The following is a 26082-nucleotide window of genomic DNA, read 5'->3' as shown; positions in this document are numbered from 1 at the left end:
TTCCCAGTACTGCAGACTGCTACCTCAGGAGGACCCCTGATATTTCAGGGAGAAGTGCTTCATCATTGTGGCTGGCTTTCTGCTTGATGTATCTGCTCAGACCTTTGAACTTTTGCAGCTGCTTTTTTTTTTTTTTAATGTTTTTTATTTCTAGGAGAGAGAGAGACAGCGTGAGCAGGGGAGGGTCAGAGAGAGAGGGAGTCACAGACTCCAAAACAGGCTCCAGGCTCTGAGCTGGCAGTCAGCACAGAGCCCGACGCGGGGCTCGAAACCACGAACCGCGAGATCATGACCTAAGCGAAAGTCGGACGCTTAAGCGACTAAGCCACCCAGGTGCCCCTTGCAGCTGCTTTTAAGTCCCACCAATTCATGCAGGCTCCACGTAAAATAACCCATGCCTGTCCCATAACTTCTAGTTCTGACCTTTTCTAGTTAGGGGTGTCGCAAGAACTATTTCAGGCCAAGCAACTTTCTCAGGCAGCTACATTGTAAGTTGACACTCAGTATCTATGATCCATCTGGTTCCATTTGTACTGTGGAAAGGAGAAAAGTGAGACTTTGGAATTTGCTCCTTTTTCGATTCATTTACTCAGTAGCTATTTATTGAATGGCTATTATGTGCCAATCATTCTTCCAGCCACTGGACATACCAAGTAAGTGAGGTTCTCTGTCCTCACAGAGCTTGTATTCTAGGTGAGGAAACAAATAGTAAACAAGTAAATGTGTGTGTGTGTGTGTGTGTGTGTTCATGTGCACAAACCCATGTAGACCAATATCAGGTAGTGATAAAATAGATAAAGCAGTAAAGAGTGATGGGAATGAGACTATTTTAGAGAGGGTGGGCAGAAGGAAGGCTTCTAAGAGGAAGTGACATTTGAGTAGAGACTTGAATGAATGGGGGACCTAGCCATGCAGAGTCCCTGGCAGAAGCGACAGCCAGCACAGGGCTCGAAAGAGATAAAGTGCCAGGTGTAATTGAAGAATAAGACAGTCAAGGTCGCTAGGGTAGAAGGAGAGAAGGCAAGCAGAAGGAGATGACTTTGTAAAGTTAGAAAACAAGGGTTCATCCCTTCCTCTGAGCAAAGCTGCGGCAGTTTTCCAGGGGAAAGTAGCGGCTGGCACATTGTCCCCAGAGGCTGACAGTCACAGCAGGCTTCTGTCACACGACACTGAGTGGTAACACAAAACACTGTGGGATTTTTTTTTGTTTTGTTTACGGGCTACACAGTAATCATAGGGAATTGAGGGTATGCAGAATGTTACGGTTCACAGCAGTTATAAAAGAAGTTTGGAGGGAGGAAGTGACCAAGAAATGAGATTAAGAGCAGATAAAATAATCTTGGGAAAGATGGCAACCTGAGCAAAGGTTTCTGGCCCTGTCCGTAGCAGTCTTTAAGGAAATAACTGGCCCAGAACACATTGGCCACTTTCATCTGCATATACCGAGCAGTTGACCATTTCCCATTTCTAATTACTCCTACTACTAGTAAATTATAATTGGATACATTGACACTTCCGTTCATCATGCTCGGAGCCCAGAATGAACATAATAGGGGATCTTTAGGGACTTTTCAGTTTACTTCTGGAAGAAGGCTTGGGAAGACGTGGGGTAATATGAGTTTGTCTCAAGATGTGGAAAGGTAAGTGATTCTCCTTGGTCACTTCTTATGGGAGGGGGTTAAGAAGTATAGTATTATTATGGATATACCTTTATATCTGTGAGTTGCACTGAATAGATCTGCTTTCTGCTTTTCACCTAGAAAACTCAAGCCCAGACAGACTGCCTAACTAACTCAAAATCACACAGACAGATGATTAAGTTCAGCATCTTTGTTAGGATTCTGATCTTAGACTATGCGTCTGACACTCAATTAATGGCGTCAAGTTGTTCTGATAAGATGTTATATTAAAGAAAATCTAATTGCCCACCCCAATAGTACTCCTTTAACATAACAGGTATTAGCAATGTTGAGGGTACACAGCCGTCTGTCTGCACATTCATCATCCAGCCAGCCAGCCAGCCATGTATTTATCTACTTCTCTCTCCTGTATACGTGCATAGTGATTGATTTTCCCCTGTGCCTTACAGATTTGAATCATACCATGCATAGTACTTTAAATCTTTAGCCGTATGTCATGGTCACACATCCAGGTCAGTAAATCGAGGTCTAATTTATTCCTCTTCTCTTACACCCATATTGTTTGATTGCAGAGTATTGCTTTTAAAAGGAAATAGCATATTGAAAGTGCAAAATGTCGGGGCGCGAGGCGCCTGGGTGACTAAGTCAGTTGGGTTTCCGACTTTGGCTCAGGTCACAATCTCACAGCCCACGAGTTCAAGTGCCAGGTGGGCTCTGTGCTGACAGCTCAGAGCCTGGAGCCTGCTTCAGATCCTGTGTCTCCCTCTCCCTCTGCCCCTCCCTCACTCCCACACATGCTCTCCCTCTCTTTCTCGAAAAGAAATAAATATTTAAAAAATAAAGTGCAAAATTTCATGTCAATATGTAATAGGATTTCATTATGCACTTATTTACTTCTTAAAGTATAAGAAAAGGGGTACTTACTGACACTTCCAGTGGGACTTGGGTTTCCTTGTGCGTTCACTACAGATTTTTTTCCACTTTGCTTCCATTGCTTCCATTCCACACACCCCCCCGCCCGCTTTTCTTTAGAATAAAAAATAATCGTAGCCTTGAGGAATATTTTCTCACTGACACAAAGTCAATGTATTTTTCAGGATACTACATCCGGGAAAAGTCGAAACAAGTCATCACATTGCTGGTGGATGAACAGTTGCTGCACAGAGAGAGAGAAGTCGCATGTCGGACGAGACAGCGAACCTCCTACTTTGTGACATTTCCTAAAAGATTACCTGGTACAGCCAACTCCCCAGCAGCATGTGCCTCTGCCCACACACCAGAAATTCCTGCCTCGGAGAAGAAATGTAAGCTTCTTAACGTTGCAAGGCGACACAATAAAAGTACGTATAATGAACATCGGCCCAAAATGCAGTAGGTATCATTGAAGAGCAATGGAAAAATATAAAACATTAGGTTTTAGTTTAGGGGTATTAATATACTATAAGTGCTATTCTTATTGTGTTAAGCATCATACTGTACAAAACAAAGATGAAAGGTAATATTCAGTGGAAAAACTTATGATTGTTTCTTTTTTTTTTTAATGTTTTATTTATTTCTAGGAGAGAGAGAGAGAGACAGCGTGAGCAGGGGAGGGTCAGAGAAAGAGGGAGTCACAGACTGAAACAGGCTCCAGGCTCTGAGCTGGCAGTCAGCACAGAGCCCGACGCAGGGCTCGAACCCACGAACCGCGAGATCATGACCTAAGCGAAAGTCGGACGCTTAACCGACTAAGCCACCCAGGCGCCCCTTATGACTGTTTTCTGAATGCAGTTATCTGGGATTCAAATAAAATGGGATTTTTGAGCTTGAGGGCTATTAAAGTAGTGACTTACTTACTTGGCATCATGATTCGTTTTAAGATTTTGAGCATCACTGAAATGTGAGACTCAGGGCCTGGGTATCCATGCATTTTGTGCTGTTTGCTCATATCGGTCGAGAAACTGGTATTTTCGTAAATGTGCCTCGGAATTCTGAAAGTGCTCTAAGACTCTTATGGGACATTACCTTGTCTTGTATTATATAACCCTTCCCTTGGCCTAAAATTTTCAGTATGAACTGAACTTTTTAAAAAAGAGCTTTCTTTGGAAGCCCTTGGGTGGCTCAGGTGGTTAAACGTCCGACCTCGGCTCAGGTCATGACCTCATGGTTTGTGACCTTGAGCCTCTCATCAGGCTGTGTATCATCAGTACAGAGCCCGCTTCAGATCCTCTATCCCCCTCTCTCTGCCTCTCCCCAGCTCACTCGCTCTCTCTCAAAAATAGGAAATAAACATTAAAAAAAGGGATTTCTTTGTAATGTTATGATAGAAATCAGCCGGAAAATGCAATTATCTTTTTCACTAAATTTTCTAAAATGTAACAGACTATCATCATGCTCAATCTTCTCTGGTACAAACCCTGTTGATAAGTCTTGTATAAGGAATCGACAGTTTGAGGAAGCAAAAACATTAAAGAAATGTGACTTGAATCATTTTCCTTTGAAAGAAACTAAACTTTGTGAGGGATGCAGCCGGAGTAAAATAGAATTGAAAGTATTTTCAGAGGCTTGCTTCTTGGCTTTATCACGTAACTGGATTAAGCAAGATCCCGAAAGAGCCGCAGGTATTCAATATGAACAGATGTTCCAAATGTCAGTTAAGTATGGAAATTAAAATTGTTAATAGTAATGCCAACACAGATGAATGTTGCTAAAAATCACGAAAGTACTTCTCTGACTCAGTCAGGAGTTCTTAAATGTTCACTCAGTTTGTACTTGTGCTGACTGGAGATATGGAAAGACAGTAAAAGATAGTAAATGCTATCTATGTGCTTCTAAGCACAGAGGAACCACTTTCTTTAGGGTAGCCATTCCTTTGGAATAAATCTCTAGGAAAGATGGAGACCCATTCTGCAATTTTCTCATGGAAGCCTTCAATTCAAACTAATAGAAAAAGGAGTAACAAACAGCCAATTATAACTCACCCAGAGTTTCTTCACCCCTTTTGCTATGTCTCTGTTACCTTTCTTGTTCTTCTTTCCTCCATTGTTTTTCCTCTCTTCCTTTTTTTATTTTCAAGTTTATTTATGTTGAGAGAGAGAGAGAGCATGCATGCATGAGCAGGATAGGAGCAGAGAGAGAGGGAGGGAGAGAATTCTAAGCAGGCTCCATGCTGTCACCACAGAGCCTGACGTGGGGCTTGATCCCATGAACCATGAGATCATGACCTGAGCCAAAATCAAGAGTCGGATGTTTAACTGACAGAGCCACCCCGGTGCCCCTCTTTCTCTTTCATTATCGACTTACATTTATGGAATTTACTTGGAATTTGGCTATCTAGTAGAAATTTGGAGCTATAGCAGTGAATAAAACATAGTCCCTTTCATCAGGGAGCACCTATTTTGGTGACAGAGACAGACACTAACCACACATCAACAAAACAGATCTAAACTATTACATCCATGATGAGTCCTATAAAGAGAAGGGGCGGAGCGGGACAAAGATGGCTTTACTTTAGGTCAAGGAGTAAGGGAAGGCCTTTTGGAGGAGGTGAATGTTTAAACAGGGACCCAAATGAAGTGAGGAAACAATCCACGTCTCTCTGGGGTGTTTCAGGGAAAGGGAACAGCAGATGTGTAAACGTTCCGAAACTGGAGCAAGTACTTGACCGCAAGCTTAGGAGCCCAATCTTTCAATCGCCACAGATGTAGCTCAACTCAGCCATTTTTACGATTCATACAAGGAAATCAAGTTCTATTGCGTTATCATCGCTGCTTTTTTATTCCTAACCCCAAATGATATTCTAAAGCTTTATGATCCATCTTATTCACTAAACTGAGCTTGGAATGACTTTTGACTACTTTTAAAAAGTCAATCTACCTTTAAGTGAAGTTTTACTACAGTTAAAATTTTTTATTTTTTAATCTCCCAAGCATGTGTTGAGTACTTACTGTATGCCAGACACTGTTCTAGGCCTGATAAGCAAAGTGGGTGTATTTTTGCTGTTCTGGGGGTTATAACTAGTGAGGGCTTGCAGTCTGTTTAAGAAAAAAAGTGTTCAAAAAGAGTTTTAGTGAATGATGGCATCATTGAAATGAATGTGTAGTGAGAGTACAATTTAAAGTGAGTAGTGAATGTTTGGATGTAAAAATGTAGTAAATTTATTAAAAATCTGTTAAATTATCTAAAAATTTCATTTACCCATCACTATGTATGTGGACACATCTACATACTAGATATGTAGAGTGTTCAAAAAAGAGTAATTGGGTTAAATAAACTTGGCAATACTAACCATTTCCATGTAGGCATTTGAATCTGAAGCTGTATTTTGAAGGAAGAAAGAGGGACACTTTGGTGGCTCAGTCAGTTAAGAGTCCGACTTCGGCTCAGGTCATGATCTCATGGTTTGTTGATCTCATGGTTGAATCTCAATCTCATGGTTGAATCTGAGTCCTGCATCGGGCTCTGCGCTGACCGCTCGGAGCCCGGAGCTTGCTTTGGATTCTGTGTTTCTTTCTCGCTCTCTGCCCCTCCGCCGCTAGCGCTCTGTCTCTCGAAAATGAATAAACGTTAAAAATAATTTATTTAAAGGAAGAAAGGAAGCTGACAGTTTGCTGTGTGGGGGTTGGAGGGGCATTCTTAGTGGGACAAGAGACATAGCAAATGAAAACGGGGAGATAGGTAGATCAGTCAGAGTTAGGTGTTCCCATAAGTGAGAGTAGAAGCCACAAAAATGTTAATGGCTTAAACATAAAAGGATTTTTTTTCTCTCTTCTAAAAATAACCAAGAGCTTGATATTCTAGGACTGATGTGGCTCTTCATGCTGTCAGGGACTCAGGGCTCTTTCTGTCTCATTGCTCCACCAAACTCAGTATGTAACTTCCACTTCCTGATCCAAGATGGCTGCTTGTGCTCCAGCCATCACATCTACATCCTAGCCAGTAGGAAGGAGGAGAGACTGAAAATATGAATACTCCTTCCCTTTAAGGACACTTTTTGGAGTTGCTCGTAACCTTTTTGGCTTCATGTTGTTGAGCACTTAGTCACACGGGCACTCTTAGCTGCAAGAGAGGCTGAAAATGTATGTAGTCTTTATAGTGGACAGCCGTGTGCTCCGATTAGAGTTAGAGGATCTATGGTTAAGGAAAAAGGAAAGAATAAATACAAGGAAAAATAAATAGTCCCTACTTTGGTGGTAAAGAATACAAACGAGAAACAAATTAATCATGTTAATACATGGTTGTCAGACTAAATGGAATCGAGAACATAAATTTGAATATGCAGAAAAATGTGGACAGATCATTGAGAATACGCAGCACAGTTCAAAAAGGATATAATGAACAGTATTTGGAAATTTCAATTTGATACCACTAGCAACTAGGAACTATTATAGGCCTTGAAGAACAGAAGGGATGTTTAGCTTAGTCACAGAACTTAGCTTTCTTATTACTGAAAACAGCTGTTTGTGGAAGATAATTCTCATTGCTTTGTGTAGAAATGAAGGCGATACGAATTGAAGGGAAGCTCTGTAAGAGATAATTGTTTTAATCCAGCATCCTGCTCTAGGGTTATTGAAATGAGGAGAGGTAATGTTTAAAGATAGAATACAGAGAGAAAATAGGAGAAGTAGATGATGTATTGGAGAGGAAAGAGAGAAATTGAAAATGACTAACATTTAAGTTAGAGAGGCAAGTGATGGCATCACACAGGTAAATTTCCATCAGGACGTATTTAAAGACATCTCTAAATTATTTAGTTATAATGAAATGTAAAATTGAATGCATTGCTAGAAATCTGATTCCCAGACTTCAGGATCTAGAGCTGAAACAGCTGTGCCTGGCTTCTTTGCGGTAAATTAGCAAGAGAGAAAAGGTACTTTGGAGAAGGTGTTATACACACACTGCTACTACTACTCCTTTTTCTTCTCTTCCTAGATGTTTTCACCAAGTTTTAATTGTGGTAGATAGTTTGGGTAGTCTCCGTTTAGGTGATTTTGTCGTTTGAAGGAAGAGATGAACTGAATGATAATTGTGGCTTGATAGCAAGACCGAAGACTATATACGCAGTGATAACTCAGCTTCTCTGAACTGTCACCCTCACGGCTACGTTCTTTCCTTAGAGGTGATAATTTAAAAAGGTTACACCGGAACTTATCTCTGGTTGCTTACAACCAGACCAGCAAAGCGTTACCTCTGTTGGTCATCTGATCCTCCGTAAAGAGCTCTTCAGTCATCTTATTCCTTGCAGTGGAACTTGACTTGTATTAGACAAAGGTTACTCTGGTCTGTGTTAAATGTAATAGCGCTCTATGTCATGGAAAAATTTCCCTAAAAATCATTTCTGTTTCCTGTTGGACCAGAAGTAAAACTTTAACATAGTTGCCATGCTTTCATAAGCAAAAACACCACTGTTAATGTAGCTTCCTACAGTGAACTTCGTACGAACAGAGTTGACATGGAGTCACACTGGGTTCCTTTGTCACATCCAGTCTAGGTGGCTGGGCTTATGGTACAGATGGTAGTTCCTACTAAATCATGTGCACTGATGAATGTCAAACAGTGATTTTTTTTAACTTAAAATAAACAGATATGCAAAAAAGAAAGTAACAGGAATTTATATCTCTGTCACCCTAAGCCAACCTCCACTAACATCTTAGAATATTTACTTCCAGCCTGGTTATTTTTCTTCTTTTGTTTTTGTTTCAGAAAAATCACTCTCTTCTTGTAAAAACAATACAAGCTCAAAAGTACTAAGGAATCCATCACATTCAATCCCATCACTCTGAAATAGCCATAGCTTGTATCAGATGAACGTGAATTCTAGGCATCTTTCTGTGCATATATGCATTTAGAAAATGGATAACAAGAGAGAAATTATTTTCATAAATATGGAATCGTACTAGATTGCAACTGTCTTTACTGAAAAATATTTTAGGCCTGCTTCTGGTGATTAGACTCACCAGGGGCTCCTAGAAACCCACTTATTGCACAATAACCAGAGACTGTAAATGATGGAGCACGGATACACCTCTGGCCTCCATAGAAGTATGGGAAGTCTCCAAAGATCTTGCCTTCCCCAAATTTAAATTAATTCATTAATTAAATAAACAAAATAAGAACAGGACATGTGAGTCAGGGTCCCGGTGACTTGGAGCTGGTGCCTGTAGGACACTGGAGGTCCCTGTAGGGGGTAGAGGTGTTTAAGGACACTAGTCAATGGTTTTATAAAACATGGGCTTGACTTGAGCATCGTAAAGGAAAGCCTGGGCTTGCTGCACGGAACCCAGACACTCAAGAGGTCACTGAAGCAATTCAGGATCATTTTCTTTGGAAGAATAAAGCTCATTTCACAAGTTACTTCCATAGGATTCCCACCAATTAAAATCAGACAACGAGCTCACAATCTGTATCATCAATCCAGGGGGAGAAAAGAATTGCTAAGAGTGTATATAGTCCCCCAAAGACTGTCGATAGTAGAAAGGTCAGGTACACGATGTAGAATAGCTATGTATTTAAATATTTAAGTAAAGAAAGGATCTCATCATGGTGTTGAGGTGGGGAGGCTATGCACGTGTAGGGAAAGGCATATGGAAAGTCTCTGGACTTCCCTCTCTGTTTTGTTGGAAACCTAAAACTGCTCTGAAAAATAAGTCTGAAGTAAATTAAAAAAAAAAAAAAAAGACACACACACACACAAGCGCAGGTGTCAAAACTGGATTTATCCTTCTCTAAATTAATCTAATTATTCAAATGTCGGTTGTATCTGCCATAGCCTGGCTCCTTGGGCCGAAAACTGTTTTACTTCATAAAAAAGGAAAGAAAAACGATGATTAGGAATGAATGTAGGAATCTGAGAGATGGAAACTTACAGAAAACAGGAAAAGCACTGAAATCAAACACTTAGTTTAGTGGACTAGAAGCTATGTCCAAAGGAAAAGGAAAACACAAAAATGGTGTTAAGATGTAGAGGACACGTCTGCAGGGGAATGACAGTTACCACGCCGGTGACCTCCCCTTCTCACCAACAGTGGAGACGAGATGACAGTGATACAGCATTTCCAAAGCGCTGAGAGAAAATAACAGCCTATAATTATGTACCCAGCAAAACTGTCATTCAAACAGAAGGGTGAAAAACAGTCACTTACAGATAAATAAAAATCCTGGAGCTTACCACCATAGGACCTTTGTTAGAGTACACACTGCAGAAAGAAGGAAAATTATTCCAGAAGAATGGTTGGAAATGCAGGAGGGAGTGACTAACAAATAATATGTATATAAAATAAAATGAACACTTTCTGTGTAAAATACTAACATCTAACTTTTGAGTTTTATTTTTATTTACTTTTTTAACTTAAAAAAATTTTTTATTTAGTTCTGAGAGAGAGACACAGAATCTGAAACAGGCTCCAGGCTCTGAGCTGTCAGCACAGAGCCCAACACGGGGCTCAAACCCATGAACCGTGAGATCATGACCTGAGCTGAAGTTTGCCGCCCAACTGACTGAGCCACCCAGGCGCCCCTAACATTTGAGTTTTAAAAACAAACAACTAGGGGCGCCTGGGTGGCTCAGTCAGTTAAGCGTCTGACTTTGGCTGAGGTCATGATCTCGCAGTTCAGGAGTTCAAGCCCCACATCAGGCTCTGTGCTGACAGTTCAGAGCCTGGAGCCTGCCTCAGATTCTGTGTCTCCCTCTCTCTCTGCCCCTCCCCTGCTCATGCTCTGTCTCTCTCTCTCTCTTTCTCAAAAATAATAAATAAACATTAAAAATTTTTTAAAAACCCAGACAACTAAAATAGTAGGTAGCCATGGCATGTAAGTTGGAAGTGAGTCTATAGAATGAAGTGTTCTAAGATCCTTGCATTTTTTTTTTTTTGAGAGAAAGACAAGGATATTATTTAACTCTCAACTTTTAAAGATAAATGTGCATGATAACCTTGAAAGGATTAACACCAAAAGAGGAGAAATAGAATGTGAAAAAAATCAAAATTTTATAGAGTGGGGCACCTGGTGGCTCAGTCGGTTAAGCATCCAACTTCAGCTCAGGTCATGATCTCACGGTTCGTGGGTTCGAGCCCCGTGTCAGGCTCTGTGCTGACAGCTCAGAGCCTGGAGCCTGCTTCGGATTCTGTATCTCCCTCTCTCTCTGACCCTGTCCTGCTTGTGCTGTCTCTCTCTGACTCTCAAAAATAAATAAAAAACATTTTTAAAAACTTAAAAAAAATTTATAAAGAGCAAGAAGCATAGATAAAGTGGAGTAGATGAAAATAAAAAAGGTACAATGGAAGAAATAAGTCCAAATATATTAATAATCATGATAAATATAAGTGGATTAAGCTTATCTGTTAAAAGTCAGAGAAAAAAGAAGTCCAGATATATGCTTCACACAAAATCCACCTAACAGTTAAAGCAAATGGGTGGCTCAGTTGGTTGAGCCTCCAACCCTTGATTTTGACGCAGGTCATGATTCCAGAGTCGTGGGATCGAGTCCTGCATCAGAGCCTGCTTGGGATACTCTCTCTCCCTCTGCTTCTCTCCCTGGCTTGTGAGCTTGCTCTCTCTCTCTCTCTAAAAACAAATGTAAATAAATAAATAAAAGCAAATGGATGGAAAAAGGTAAGACATATAGTAATTAGAGAAAGCTGGCATCGCTATATTAATATCCAGCAGTAGAATTTAAAGCCTAAAGCATTATTAAGGACAATGATAAAAGGTCTAAGTCCCCAGGAAGACACAACATTTCTAAATGTCAGTATATCCAATGAAATAACTTCAAAGTATATAGAGAAAAAATGGTAGAACTACAGGAAGAAATGGAAACATATACCATTATAGCAGATGATTTCAAAATCTCAATTATTGATAGGCCAAGTAAATAAAACATTTTTAAAGAGACGCCTGGGTGGCTGAGTTGGTTAAGTGTCTGACTGTTGATTTTGGCTCAGGTCATGATCTCATGCTGATGACATTGAACCCCACAGTTGGTCTCAGTGCTGGGCATAGAGCCTGCTTTAGATTCTCTCTCTCCCTCTCCTTTTCTCCTTCCCCACTTGAGCCCATCCTCTCTCTCCAAAAAAAAAAATTATAATAAGTGAAATGTTTTTTAAAATATGGATTTTATAATTGATTCTGTTATTAAAAAGCCAGTCTTAACATTTCAAGGAAACTGTATTACACAGATCACTTTTTCTAGCAAAAATGCAGTTAAGTTTTGTTTTTCAAAATGTACGTTAAAATGTTTCATACATTTAAATGTGGAAGTATTCCTTTTAAAATCAGGTAGAAAAAAATGTTCCCATTCTCTTTGCTTTTGTTCAGCTTTGTACTGCCCCTAGCCGTCACAATAAAATAAGTAAGACACATTAAAAGTAGAAGTATTGAAATGGAATAAAAATATATTTGAGATGGTAGGATTTTCATATAGAAAACTTGAAAGGATCTATAGACATATTAGAAATAATGAGTGGAGCACTTGGGTGGCTCAGTCAGTTAAAAGCATCCAATTCTTGATTTTGGGTCAGGTCATGATCTTGCCATTCATGGGTTCAAGTCCTAAGCCGGGCTCTGTGCTGACAGCACGTAGCCTGCTTGGGATTCTCTCCCTCCCTCTCTCTCTGCCCTTCCCCTACACACATGCACATGCATGCATGCACTCTCTCTCTCTATATAAATAAATAAATAAATAAATAAATAAACTTTATAAAAAAGAACTGATGAGAGTTTTAGCAAGATGGATGGCTATATCAAAATTTATAAATCAAGTTATACATTTTTATGTATCAGCACCAAACAGTAAACGTATTTTTAATACCATTTATAATAGCAAAAATCATTATTTACTTAGAGATAAGGTTTTTTTAGAGTTTTTTTTGAGTTTATTGATTCACTTTGAGAGAGAGCGGCACACAAGTGGGGGAGGGGCAGAGAAAGAGAGGGAGAGAGAATCCCAGGCAGACTTTACGCTGTCCACACAAAGCCCGACATGGGGCCCAGTCCCATAAACAGTGACATTGTGACCTGAGCTGATGTCGGGTGCTTAACTGACTGGGCCACCCAGGCACCTTGACTTAGGGATAAATCTTTTAAAAAGATGCACAAGATCTATATGCTGAACATTATAACACTTAACTGAAATACAGTAAAGATGACCTATGTAAATGGAAAGATATTCATGTTTGTTTATTGAAATACTCAAAAATGTAAATATCAATTCTCTCCAAATTGCATAGGTTTAGTGGAGGTTTCCCTCAAGCTTGGTACTATTGACATTTTAAGCCAGATAATTCTTTGCGGTGGGGGCTGTCCTGTGCCATGTCATGTGCTTAGCATTCCCCCGGCCTCTACCCACCAGATGCTCTTAGCACACATCCCTTCCTGTTGTGAACACCAGCAATGTCTGCAGACATTGTCAGATGTTTCCTGGGGGCCGACATTGCCCCGCGTTGAGAACCACTGATTCAGTGCAATTAAAATCAACATCCAAAAAGGATTTTAAAAATGAAATTTAATAGGCGGATTCCTAAAGTTATCTGGAAGAATCAAAAGGTCAAGAATATCCAAAACATTCCTAAAGAAGAGTAAGACGGAGGGCTAGGCTTTCTGGATAACAAGATTGCAGCAATCGTGATCATGACAGTGTGGAATGGGTGCCGGGAGAGGTGCATTGGCCGGCGGGACCACTGTAGAACCCAGCGCACAGACTTGTACAACTAGGTTATCTTAGTATATGACAGAGGTGGGGTTTCACATGGGGGCGGGGAGAGGGCGAACCACTTCATAAGTAATCCTGGGGCAACTATTTATCTATATCGAAAAACTGAAATTAGGTTTCTACCTCTTACCAAACACAACATCAAATTCTAGAGGAATTGAGGACTTAAAGGAGGGAAAAAAAAAGATTTCAAAATGTTTAGGAGAAAATAAAGGAGGGGGCACCTGGGTGGCTCAGTTGGTTAAGCGTCTGGATTTTGACTTCGGCTCAGGTCATGAGCTCACATTTAAGAGTTCGAGCCCTACATCTGCTGTCAGCACAGCACCTGCTTGATATTCCCTCTCTCTCTCTCTCTCTCTCTCTCCCCCTCTCTCCCTCTCTCTCTGCCTCTCTCCGCTTGTGTACTCTGTTTCTCTCCCTCAAGATAAATAAACTTATTTTTTTAAAAAGAAAAGAAAGGAGAATATCTTTTTTACATTGGATACTGAAGGATTCCTTTTTTTTTATGTTTGTTTATTTTTGAGAGAGAGAGACACAGAGTTGAGGAAGGGAGGTGTAGAGAGAGAGGGAGACACAGAATCCGAAGCAGGCTCCAGGCTCTGAGCTGTCAGCACAGAGCCTGATGTGAGGCTCAAACTAATGAACCTCGAGATCATGACCTGAGCAGAAGTTGGACGCTCAACCGACTGAGCCACCCAGGCACCCCTGGAAGGATTTCTTAAATGTACTGAAAAAGCACAAGCTATTGAAAAAGCATTTGTCAGTTTGACTCTGGTGGTAGACAGAATACTGAGAATAAGCCCCAAAGACCCCTGCGTCTATAGAGCTCCTTCCCCTTTGAGTGAGGGTATGACCTGTGAATGTGAAAAGTCATCACTCCCCTGATTATGTGACATTGTATTTCGCAAAGGGAGTAGCCACATGGGCTTAATCCAATCACACCAGTCATTTAAAAGCAGAGTTTTCTCCAGCTGATGGCAGAAGAGGAAGTCACAGATTCCAAATGTGAGAAGGATTGGATGCACCCTTCCTGGCCAGAAAATGGAGCGACAAGGAATGCAAGTGGCTTCTAGAAGCAGAGACTGACCTGGTGGCCAGCCAGCAAGGAAATGGGGACCTCAGTCGTACCACCACCAGGAAACAGACTTCTGCCAATAACCTGAATGATCTTGGAAGTGAATCGTTCCTCCAGCTTCGCTGACACCTTGATTTTGGCCTTGGGAGACCCAAGGCAGAGAACCCAGCCAAGCCTGCCCGACCCGCTCGTCTACATAATGAATGGTCGTTGTGTTTTAAGCCAGTAAGTTTGTTGTAATTTTGGGCGGCAATAGAAAACTAATAAAACTATATTAAATTTAAGAATTGTCTCTTCATCAAAAAACACCATATAAGCAGTAAAGACAGCCCCAAACTAGGAGAAAAATTTCTACCATATGTAAGTGACAAGGGATTATAAGTGAAAGAATTTATAAAGAACTTCTACAAATCTGTGGGAAAAGGCCAGCCTCACTGAAAAATAGGGAGGAGATGCGGAAAACATTTCCTAAAAATAGACGGAGGAAACATATAAGACCAAGAAACGTTTCTTCAAATGCTCAACCTTGTGATACAGTTGCAACAATTCTAAAATAAAAATATATGAAAATGCACAATTTACAATCAATCCAAAAACCATCTAATGCCATATTGTGAGGAATGGCCTTCTGTTTCTTGAAGTATATTTTCTTGTGCATTTGGAATCTATTTTTTGCATGCCGGCTTCCTCTCTCTCTCTCTCTCTTGCTTCTCCCTCCCACCTTGTCTCTTCTTTTCCTCCTGGAACGTGTGTGCTTCCTTCCCAGGTCCTTTCTTCATGTCTTGCCACTGCTTAGGCAGCTCTCACGAGGCAGTCTGTTTTCTAGTTTCTTAATTTTTTTCAATGTTTATTTATTTTTGAGAGAGACAGAGCGTGAGTGGGGCGGGGGGGAGGGCAGAGGGAGAAGGGGAGGCACAGAATACGAAGCAGGCGCCAGGCTCTGAGCTGTTAGCACAGAGCCCAATGCAGGGCTTGAACTCACGGACTGTGAGATCATGACCTGAGCCAAAGTCAGACACGCAACCCACTGAGCCACCCAGGGGCCCTGAAGCAGTCTGGCTCGAAGGCAGTAGAGTAATGGTGAAGCACTCAGGTCCTGGCACCCAACTGACTGGATTTGAGCCCTGACTCAGATTGTGAGGACCATGTGCCCTCAGACATGCTGTTTCGTTCAGCCTTTGTGCGGCAGTTTCACTTTCTGTAAAATGGGGCAATTACAATGTCTATTGTAGAGTTATCGTAAGGGGTAAACGAGGCAGTATAGGTGCGGCACAATCAACTTTGGCAGTTATTTGCTCAGATACACTTAGTGATTTCTCGATGCTTCCACCATGTCTGAGACCAGTTTGTTTCCTCCATCCCCTTGCAGTTTGTGTGTTGTTTCTTATTTTATCCATTTTTCTGCATCAGTGAGGAAGGGGAGCCTTCACTAAGCCTTATGCGACCTTGTTTAGAACACCTGAACTCTGTCTTCTGAGTCTTTTGCACAGGATCCTGCTCGTTCTGTGTAGTTGGGAAATGTGTTCTGGTGCCGTGGGGGCGGGAGCTGCCCTTGAGCTTCAGATCATCCACCCAATTCAGTGTGAAACTGTAGCTTTCACTTCCGTTAAAGTGTCAACGTCTTTATTTACTCACTCTCTTGCACCTATTTTTTTTCTTTACCCGTTTCCACCTCTTCTCAGTCCGAAGAAGGGGAAAAAAGGATTGTCTACTCTGTTCCCCTTCATCCAGACGCGAGGATAGTGATGAGAAATCTCAAATCTTACCAACTCATCACTGTCACCTTTGGGAATTAGAGGATGCTTTCCTTGGTCAGCAGTTCTTTTCCTTTTAAAAATTACTTTTAGAGGCGCCTGGGTGGCTCAGTCGGTTAAGCGTCCGACTTCGGCTCAGGTCATGATCTCGCGGTTCGTGGGTTTGAGGCCCACACTGGGCTCTGTGCTGGCAGCTCAGAGCCTGGAGCCCGTTTCAGAGTCTGTGTCTCCCTCTCTCTCTCTCTGCCCCTCCCCCACTCCTGTTCTGTCTCTTTCTGTCTCAAAAATAAACTATAAAAAATTTTTTAATTAAAAAAATTACTTTTAGTTATAGCTGTTTCCATGTTACATTGCTGTTGTAAATTTTTAAAAAATAGTTTTGACTTAAAAAACTTTTTAATGTTTATTTATTTTTGAGAGAGAGAGACAGAGAGTGAGCAGGGGAGGGGCAGAGAGAGAGGGAGACACAGAATCCAAAGCAGCTCCAGGCTCTGAGCCGTCAGCACAGAGCCCAATGCGAGCCATGAGCTCGAACTCATGGACCGCAAGATCCTGACCTGAGCTGAAGTCAGACACTTAACTGACTGAGCCACCCAGGTGCCCCTAGTTTTGACTTTTTAAAAACCTCTTAAGTTTTGGGCGATGGAAATCGTGTGGTGCAGTTTCAGTGCGCTATCTTACCCTGGGAGTCAGCCACTGAATGCTTAATCCTGCTTATGCAGTGGCTGTCTGTCTGCTCCTCTTTGTAGCTGAGCAGTGAACACGGTGCATTTTCCTGTTCCCCATTATTCTTAAGTAAGAACTACCGGCAGTGTCTCAAATTTTGTATGCTGTTGTTAGCAAAACACTGAGGTACGATTGCCTTAACTCCCTTTTTAAGATCTCCTACAAGAAAAGTTTGTCCTTTCTCACCTTGTCTACCGATTTAAAATTTCGTTTTTAAAATCAGCTCAAACATCTCTGCTTTCTTATTCCATATTTTTTTCATTGGGGGAAAAAAAGCCTTTTCTCCACTAATCTCAAAATTTACCTTTCCGAAGAGATTTCCAGTGCTCACGCGCTGCCTCGGGTCTCTACAGCGTTTCTCAGAAGTAGAACAGAGAGGTGGTGTCTGTAGTGGATGTTGGGGCGCCCCCTCCCCCAGGCCCCCTCTTCAAGATCAAGGCACTCCACTGCTTGGGAAGGAGCTTCTTGGGAAGGTTCGCAGCTGAGGGTCTCAGCTCAGTGAAGAGAGGCTCTTCACCCAAGGTCATGGCCGCTTCCTGAGAGAAACACCATCCTCTGTTGGATGTGGGAGGGCTGCTCCCTTGCTTCAAGGCAGCCCCACAGCACCTAGCAGGATTTGCCAAGGCCTCTGCCAAACCGCCAAGACCAGTTCCTTCCCGGGCCCAGTCCCGCCTTCCAGGCTCCTCATGGGTCCCAGGACAGAGAGCACCCCCTCATGAATCTCCCTCCTACAAATTTGAGCCTTGGGATCTGTTTCCCGGGGAACCCAACCTGTGACGATGGCTTTTCCTCAAGGTTTAAAATACAGGAGTGTCATCATTTGTGTCTATGCATGAGGAAGACTTATAAAGCAAATGCGCAAAATGTGAACCGTTGGTTAACCCGGCTGAAGAGTGTACGGGAGCTCTTCCGTACCATTCTCGCAGCGATTTTTGGATACGTTTGAAATGATTACAAGATGGAACTTTAAAAAATTAAGACAGGTATCAGTTACTTGCAGATGCTTAAGTGCAGTTATGCTCCAGGACAGGGAAGTTTTTAAGGTTCCAAACTCACGATTCTGCAAAAGTTAGATACTAATGATCATGAGACTTCCATATCTTACCAATTCTGCCTTAGCCCACGGAGCATTTTCTTTGACGGATGCATGTGTTTTGTTTCGTTTTCTTAAAGCTAATCGTGTTAAGTAAATGACCTCATTTACTTAAACTACACCTGAAAGGACACATCAGCCTGCAGCAGCAGTGCTTATTAGATGCTAAATAATAAGTGGAACAGTTCGAGAATTTCTTCAGTTTGTGGAGCATTTTGGTTCCAGGATGTGCTGTTGCCTTGTGAATGTCTGATGGCTTGAATGTCAGTTTGATATCTCATCTAAGAAGTCTCAGAGGGCTGCCAGTTCTGCTCCGTGGTATTATCTGAGGGGTACAGGCTCAGTGAAATCGACGGCGTCTCTCTCGATGGTTTCCTCACGGCACCCACAGCTCTGGTATCTAACCTCTCATCTTCGAATGACCCGATAGCATCATTGCTCAATGCCTTCGCTTTTTCCTTTGGGGTTTCACATTCACACACGAATCCTCCCGGCTGGTGACTTCCCAGCCTCCAAGGGATTAAATATGTGTGTTCTCCCTTTCCGTTTGCTTGGGAAAATCCAGAAATAGGCGTTGTGCAATCACCTAATTCAGTTAAGCACACGTCACTCCCAGTGTTGTGCTGATGCTAAAACAGTTTCTAAACGAATTTCCATAGACTCGCTCTATTCTAACTACCTTTCTTCTTGCCCCTATAAGATTGTTTAATATAAGTTTGTAAAATTTTATTTATTTTTTATTTTTTTAATGCTTATTTTATTTTTGAGAGACAGAGACAGTGTGAGCAGGGGAGGAGTATAGAGAGAGGGAGACACAGAATCCCAAGCAGGCTCCAGGCTCCAAGCTGTCAGCACAGAGCCAGATGTGGGGCTCGGAAAACTCACAAACCGAACCATGAGATCATGACCTGAGCTGAAGTCGGACGTTTAACCGACTGAGCCCCCTCCAGGTGCCCCTATAGGTTTGTAAAATTTTAACTATTTTAGCCTAAAATGCATCTCCAAATAGTCAAGGTGTTTTTTTCTTTCACGGTTCTTGCTGTTCTTCAATTTGCCTCACATTTTACTTCAAAATCGACTCCTGCAACTGTTACTAACCTACCTCTGTGATGTCTAAACCTAAGTCCGTATCACTTCAAGGATAATTTTCTTGCTGCATACTCAAAGAGCGATAATAAAGGTACCTTCTGATGAATCACATGAAAGTACACAGATTGATCTAAGCCTCAAACCACGACGGTTTGCCAGTATTAATTATAAAATCTCCAAATCCCAAATAAGCCCATTTTAATTATTCATTTTCATGTGAAGTTACGAGAAAATGAAAAGAACTGTAATTGCAAAGTCCTTATTCTTTCTTCAGTATCTTTGGCATATATCATACGCACTCCTTTTTTGCCTACATAGTTCCTTCTGCTGAGGATCATTTCTCATTCTACGTTCACCAGGATCCCAGCCATCCTTATACAAAGCCTTGTTCAAATTCTACTTCCTATTTGAGGCACGTTCTCACTGCTCTGGTGCGCACTGATTTTTTTTCCTCCATAGGCTGTCTGTTCCTAAAGTTAGTTAATTTAAGAAAGTTTGGCATGGTATTGTTTTCCTCTAGCTGTTTCCCATAAGTCTGTATGTCAGACTTATCTCCCGCGTCAGGCTGTAAACTTTCTGAAGGCAAGGACCACCGCGTCTTATACCACTGGTTTTCAAGCTGTTTTTCTTGCATTGCCCCTATGACGATTTTGAAAAAATGACATACCTCTTTATGCACTGTTAAGTTGGCATGGGAGATTGTACCATGAGTAACTGCAAAGGACGCGACTCAAAATATTGAAATTAAAGACCAAAGAGAGGAAAATGAAATGGTGCCAGGAGACTTTTAAGTGTAGCTAAAGGAATCTAAATAATATTGTGATCCATACCTCCAGTCATTCATTTGAAAAAACACGCCACGTCTTTGACTGTTGGAAGTTTTGCATCATTGCCTTTTCTCCTTGAAGTCATATTTCTATTCCACATCCCTCAGAGGACTTCATCCTAGTAAAAAGCATTTTTTATGCTTGAAAATCTTCTCTACATTAAATATGTATATAAATGGAAATTATTTTTCTAAATTTTCTATGGCCAGAGGCTTTTAAGTGGTAAAGTATGCATTCTACATTGAGTTGTCGTTACAATTACTTTTAGTACACAATTGATCAAAACCCAAACCACATAAGTGTATTATAAATCTTTATAAGTACTTATCAAGCATAAGGAATACAGTTTTATCAGAAATACATATTTCTATGAGATATGTGGAATTGTTTGTTTACATACATGTGAATACTACTTATTGCTAGAAGTAAGCAGGGTTCAGCATAAATTCTGTTTCTCGTTTACATTTTTATAGGTACAAATGCTGGGAAGACTTGTTCACATAAAATTGTAGGTGGGAATAGAAGGTGTTTTATTATAGCATTGTCACTCAGCCCTATGATTTCCTTTCAAGTCACATGCCAGAATTATATATCGATTTATTATAAAAATTGTTTTTTCATCTCTTGTCAACTGTTAACTTGATTAGGTCTTTCTTCAGTGTTGTTGAAAGCAAAGAATTGGAAACAACCTACTTAGAAAAAGATTTGTTAAATAGTCATTAGGGGTAATTTGCTTTCTCAGTTTTTGAGAATAATATCAAAAAGCCTTTACAAAAAGTTATCAGATGACTATTAATGATACCAGTTATAGTTTAATTGAACCCAATATACTCAGAAAGTGGGGAAAAAGAAAAAATATGAATTCTAATGTATCTACCAACACAATAAATTTTGAAACAATTATTTTTAAAAATGTTTTTTCATGTTTGTTTTTTATTTTTTTAATGTTTATTTACTTTTGAGAGAGAGAGAGAGAGAGTGTGTGTGTATGTGTGTGTGTGTGTGAGCGGGGAGGGGCAGAGAGAGAGGGAGACACAGAATCTGAAGCAGGCTCCAGGCTCCAAGCTGTCAACACAAGCCTAACGTGGGACTTGAACCTATGAACCTTGAGATCATGACCTGAGCCAAAGTCAGACGCTTAACTGACTGAGCCACCCAGGTGCCCCTTAAACTTTCTTTAGAAAACATTTTACTTTAGGGGCGCCTGGGTGGCTTAGTCGGTTAAGCGTCCGACTTTCGCTTAGGTCATGATCTCACGGTTCGTGGGTTCGAGCCCCGCGTCGGGCTCCGTGCTGACTGCCAGCTCAGAGCCTGGAGCCTGTTTCAGTCTGTGACTCCCTCTCTCTCTGACCCTCCCCTGCTCACGCTGTCTCTCTCTCTGTCTCCTAGAAATAAATAAACATTAAAAAAAAAAAAAGAAAACATTTTACTTTATTCAGATACACATGTACACCAACATCACACTGCTTGGGTTCACACTCCTGAATTCTTTCCCTAAGAGAGATAGCTAGGGCACGGAGCCTCGTTACTTTGTTGCATTGATGAAATGGTGCCCTGCCTCCTGTGCTTCCCTTCTTTCCTCCTATGGGACTCTTCCTCAGAAATGATGCATCTCTGGGGCGCCTGGGTGGCTCAGTCGGTTAAACCTCCGACTGCAGCTCAGGTCATGATCTCACGGTTCGTGGTTCAAGCCCCGTGTCGGGCTCTGTGCTGACAGCTAGCTCAGAGCCTAGAGCCTGTTTCAGATTCTGTGTCGTCCTTTCTCTTTGACCCTCCCTGCTCGCACTCTCTCTCTCTCTCTCTCAGAAATAAATAAAACATCAAAAAAATTAAAAAAGAAATGACACATCTCTGACAATCATTGAGGGATGAAAAGCACAAGACATTAAATGAAACTTGTTAAATACAGCTCCTCCATACCGTATATCTCAATACCTAACATCCCAGGATGGACGGAAATGCCGTTGCTTATGCCATGCTTTGCCATTAAAAGAAACGCGTAAACAGAACAAATCATGGAGCTTTACTTTGGATTTTTCCAGCCTTGATTAAAAGAGGATTCCCTATACCAGTCTTTTCTACTCTTGTTTGGTGTTTAGGGGTTCTTGTGTTTGCAGCATAAAGGAAGATGCACTATGGTAAGGTTGGTAGAGGACAGGCCTCTCTGTGTAAAGTGGGAGGAAATTGATAAGGAGAGGAAAGGAGCAGGGTGCCTGTGTGACTTAGACAGTTACATGTCCGACTTTAGCTCAGGTCATGATCTCGCGGTTCGTGAGTTCGAGCCCCGGGTCGGGCTCCGTGCTAACAGCTCAGAGCCTGGAGTCTGCTCCGGATTCTGTGTTTCCCTCTCCCTCTGCCCCTCTCCCGCTCTGTCTCTGTCTCAAAATTACATAAATAAACATTTAAAAAATTACAAAAATAAAAGGAAAGGGAAGGAGGAAAGAACTAGCCTGATGCTTCCACACAGTTGCCTTCTCAGGCAGATCAGTTTTTGGAAGGAATACATATACACGTGGCGGATCTGGACATTGATATCTTTATAACTATCTATGCCCACCTAGGCCTTGGGAGGTCTGTAAGGACTCCCAGTGATGTGCATACACCAGTCTGAAGCCAGCTTTCCTACGCTTCTTATTGTACCCAATAATATGCTGAGATAGTTAGTACTAATACTTCATTTACATAGTAATTGACCTAGAAAGGAAAATGGCAACTCCAAAACCATTAGCAAAAACGTATAAGCAGAACTATCCATTTATTTTCATCGGCATATTCTTCTATGTTGACTTTTTTTTAACTTTGCTTAAAAGCAGTTTCGCATCATCTAACCTATACATCATATATGTGACCACGTGAAATCCACACTGCAATAACAAAGTAATTAGTAATTAGACCAGTTCTAGTCGCCATTCCTACTTTGCTAAGATAATGTTCAGGCTCTATCTTCTACGCTGTATTGTACCTTAGTTTTAAAAAGCCGTTTCAAATAACAGTATAAAAAAAAACTGCTGATGGTAGAAAAGGCTGGAATCAAAGACGTATTTTTAAATCCGCCTGAATGCGTCGATTACACATGTGTCGATAGGTTGAAATGACCATTGGCAGATGATGCATACGTTACAGACAACATGGGTCTTCAGGAGTAATTCACTTCAAAATTGTGAGCTAATGTAAAAACATGACTATTTTTTGCCAAACTGAAATCTTAGCTTTCTGTTGTTGACAGAAAATGCTTCCAAGGCAGGATTAAAACAAGAGCAGCGCCAAGATATTCAACTGCCTGGTGGGACTGCGCTGTCCCAGGAAGCACTACCAGTCAGGATGAATGCTTGGAAATCAACAGAGGTAAGTCACTGTGGCAGTTTCCCCGTTGCCACCGTAGCAAATTACCACAAACTCAGTGCCTTCAATCAGCGCAAATGTGTCATCTTACAGCTCTGTAGCTCAGGAGTCTGACACGGGTCTCGCTGGGCTAAAATCAAGGTGTCTGCAGGCTGCCTTCCCTTCTGGAGGCCTGGGGGGAGGGGAGGGGAGATTTGTTTCCCTGTGCTCTCCGGATTCCTGTATTCCAAGAGAAACACTGCTTGTCTTTTACTTTTGTTGTCTTTTATTTTACACCATTTTAAATAAGAATGAGGTTAAAATACGAAAGTTTTCCTTTAACACTCATGCTTAAAACAAATCTTATTGGGGCACTTGGGTGGCTCAGTTGGTTGAGCATCTGACTTCGGCTCAGGCCATGATTCTGCAGTTAGTGGGTTTGAGCCCCTAGTCGGGCTCTGTGCTGACAGTCAGAGCTGGAGCCTGCTTCAGATTCTGTCTCCATCTCTCTCTGACCCTCCCCTGTTCATGCTCTGTCTCTCTCTCTCTTAAATATAAATGAAAACATTAAAATTAAAAAAAATCTTATAAAGAAATTCTTTACCCTAATAGAATAAAGCTCTTATTTTTTCTTCTGAATAAAATCCTTGAGTCCTCTAGAATTTTGCCATATACTGTAAGCGGGGCTCTTTGTACCCCTGGGGTCTTTATACTGTTAGACCACCCTTTCCAAAGGAGAATCACCGATGACAAAGCCCACAAAACGCAAGAGGAGTTGGTTATTCAGGTTTATTTTAGTCCAGCCGACTGGCCCTTCCCGAGCACCCGAAAACTCCTCGGAAGAGCGCCCCACCGAGCCATAGCTCAGGGTTTATATAGGGAGAAGGGCGAAGCCCGTGTACAGAAGTGAGAATTTTGCGGTTAGAGGTGGGGGTTGCTTAACAGTCGGTTGAAGAACATGTTTGACCATTCTAATCACAATGTTCACTAAGGACTTACATCTCAGGGACTTGCTGGAGCCAGGAGGAGCCGGGTTGCTCAACCCCTGACCTTTTACCAGAATAGATAGAGTTTGAGATCAAACAATGGTTGGTATTTCTTCATTTGCAAGCCCCTTACCTTTTGGCCCAAGGGAGTTTTTACAGTACCCCTGTGGAGAAACAATAATTTATTGTACAGTCCATCTCTCTCTACTCATCTAAAAAAACTTTTTAAAAGACTTCGAGGAAGTTGCAAAAATAATACAGACTCTCATGTACCCTTTACCCAGCTCCCCCAATGTTGACATCTTTAATAACTGTAGTACAAAATGAAAATGAGGAAGTGGATGTTGGTATGTTATGGCTAACTAGACTACAGACCTTATTCAGTTTCCAAATTTTCAATTCACTATTCAATTAAGAAAATTCTTCTAATGTTTATTTATTTTTGAGAGAGAGAGAGAGCATAAGTGGGAGAGGGGCAAGAGAGAGGGTGATAACAGAATCTGAAGCAGGCTCCAGGCTCTGAGCTGTCAGCACAGAGCCCAATGCGGGGTTCGAACTCATGAAACACGAGATCATAACCTGAGCCAAAGTCAGATGCTTAACCAACTGAGCCACGCAGGTGCCCCACACTGTTCAATTTTTTAACCTTCATTTGTGTGTGTCTGTGTGTGGGTAGGGGGGTTCTATGCAATTTTATTTTAAGTATAGATTAATGTAATCAGCACCAAAAGAAATCCCTCATGCTCTCCACCCCATCTCATTCCCCAACCCCCAACCACATTCTCTCCTAACGACCACTAGTCTTCTCTCTCTTTATAGTTTTATTATTTCTAGAATGCTATGTAAATGAATTCAGATAATATGTAACCTTTTGAGATAGTTTTCATTTTTTTCACTTAGCATAATGCTCTTTGATATCCATTCAGGTTGTGAAGTTTTCATACCTCTGAGATAAATGTCTAGGGGTGTGATTGCTGGGTTGTGTATTAAATACTCGCTAAATTCGGTAAGAAATCATCGACCTGTTTTCTAGAATGGCTGTACCATTTTACACTCCCACCAGCAGTATATGAGAGCTCTAGCTTCTCTGCATTCTCACCAACTTTTGGCATCCACTTTTATTTTGGCTCTTCGAATAGGTCTGTGGTGATATCTCATTGTGATTTTTAGTTAATGTTTCCCAAATGGCTGATGATGTTGAACATCTTTTCATGTGCTCATTTATATCATCGTAACTTCTCTTTGGTGACATATATGTTCATATCTTTTGCTCGTTTTCTAACTGGACTGAGTGTTCGTTACCATTGAGTTACGAGAGTTCTTTGTATGTTCTGGATACCAGTGTGTTTCTATTCATACTCTCATCCATGAAGATGTTCATCTTGTTTTTGAGCATGACCTGTGTCTTTAATTTTCACATTTGTATTTTTCTCTTTCGTTGCTGTGTGTCTGGGGAGGGAAGGTATCCCCAGAATGTGAATTTACAGAACCATCTTGACTGGAAATATGTTCCACTCAAGACTATTGACAGTGATCTCACCACTCATTTGTTTTCCTGTCTTATGTGTTTCTCCTTCTAGAAGGAAAGCTCCTTGAGGGTAAAGACCATTTTAGTCTTATTCATTACTGAATCTTCACTTGCCAAGTTTTTGTTGATGAAGAAATGACTGAAGGGTAGACACTCAATTTTGACGTTCTTCTCTTCCTTTCCTGTGAAAAGGCTTGTTTGGTCTCCTGCTTGGAGCACTTTGTTTAGCGTCCCCTCCCACACAGCTCTTGTGAGAGTGGCCACGTTATTTCTTGACCTTCTGCTCTCAACGCTTGTCCTGAAGAACCCCGTTAGGTATTGGATTTACCCGATATTCTAGCAGCTCAGAAAAGTACATAA

The 26082-nt window shown here is 41.3% G+C and overlaps 1 protein-coding gene across 1 annotated transcript in view; it reads left to right on the top strand.

The window, feature by feature from the left end:
* ENTHD1 (ENTH domain containing 1) overlaps positions 1 to 26082 on the top strand; it is a 98458-nt gene that overhangs the window by 19409 nt on the left and 52967 nt on the right. The window contains exons 2-3 of the mRNA XM_077757845.1: positions 2738 to 2980; positions 23114 to 23232. Of these exons, the coding sequence (XP_077613971.1) occupies positions 2738 to 2980; positions 23114 to 23232 (362 nt within the window). The remainder of the gene's footprint in view (positions 1 to 2737; positions 2981 to 23113; positions 23233 to 26082) is intronic.

The sequence above is a fragment of the Crocuta crocuta genome, unplaced genomic scaffold (assembly GCF_008692635.1).
Source record: "Crocuta crocuta isolate KB4526 unplaced genomic scaffold, BGI_CrCroc_1.0 scaffold143, whole genome shotgun sequence".
Classification (NCBI taxonomy): Eukaryota; Metazoa; Chordata; class Mammalia; order Carnivora; family Hyaenidae; genus Crocuta; species Crocuta crocuta.
Note: the sequence above shows the minus strand (reverse complement) of the source record. Positions and strands in the feature narration are given on the sequence as shown.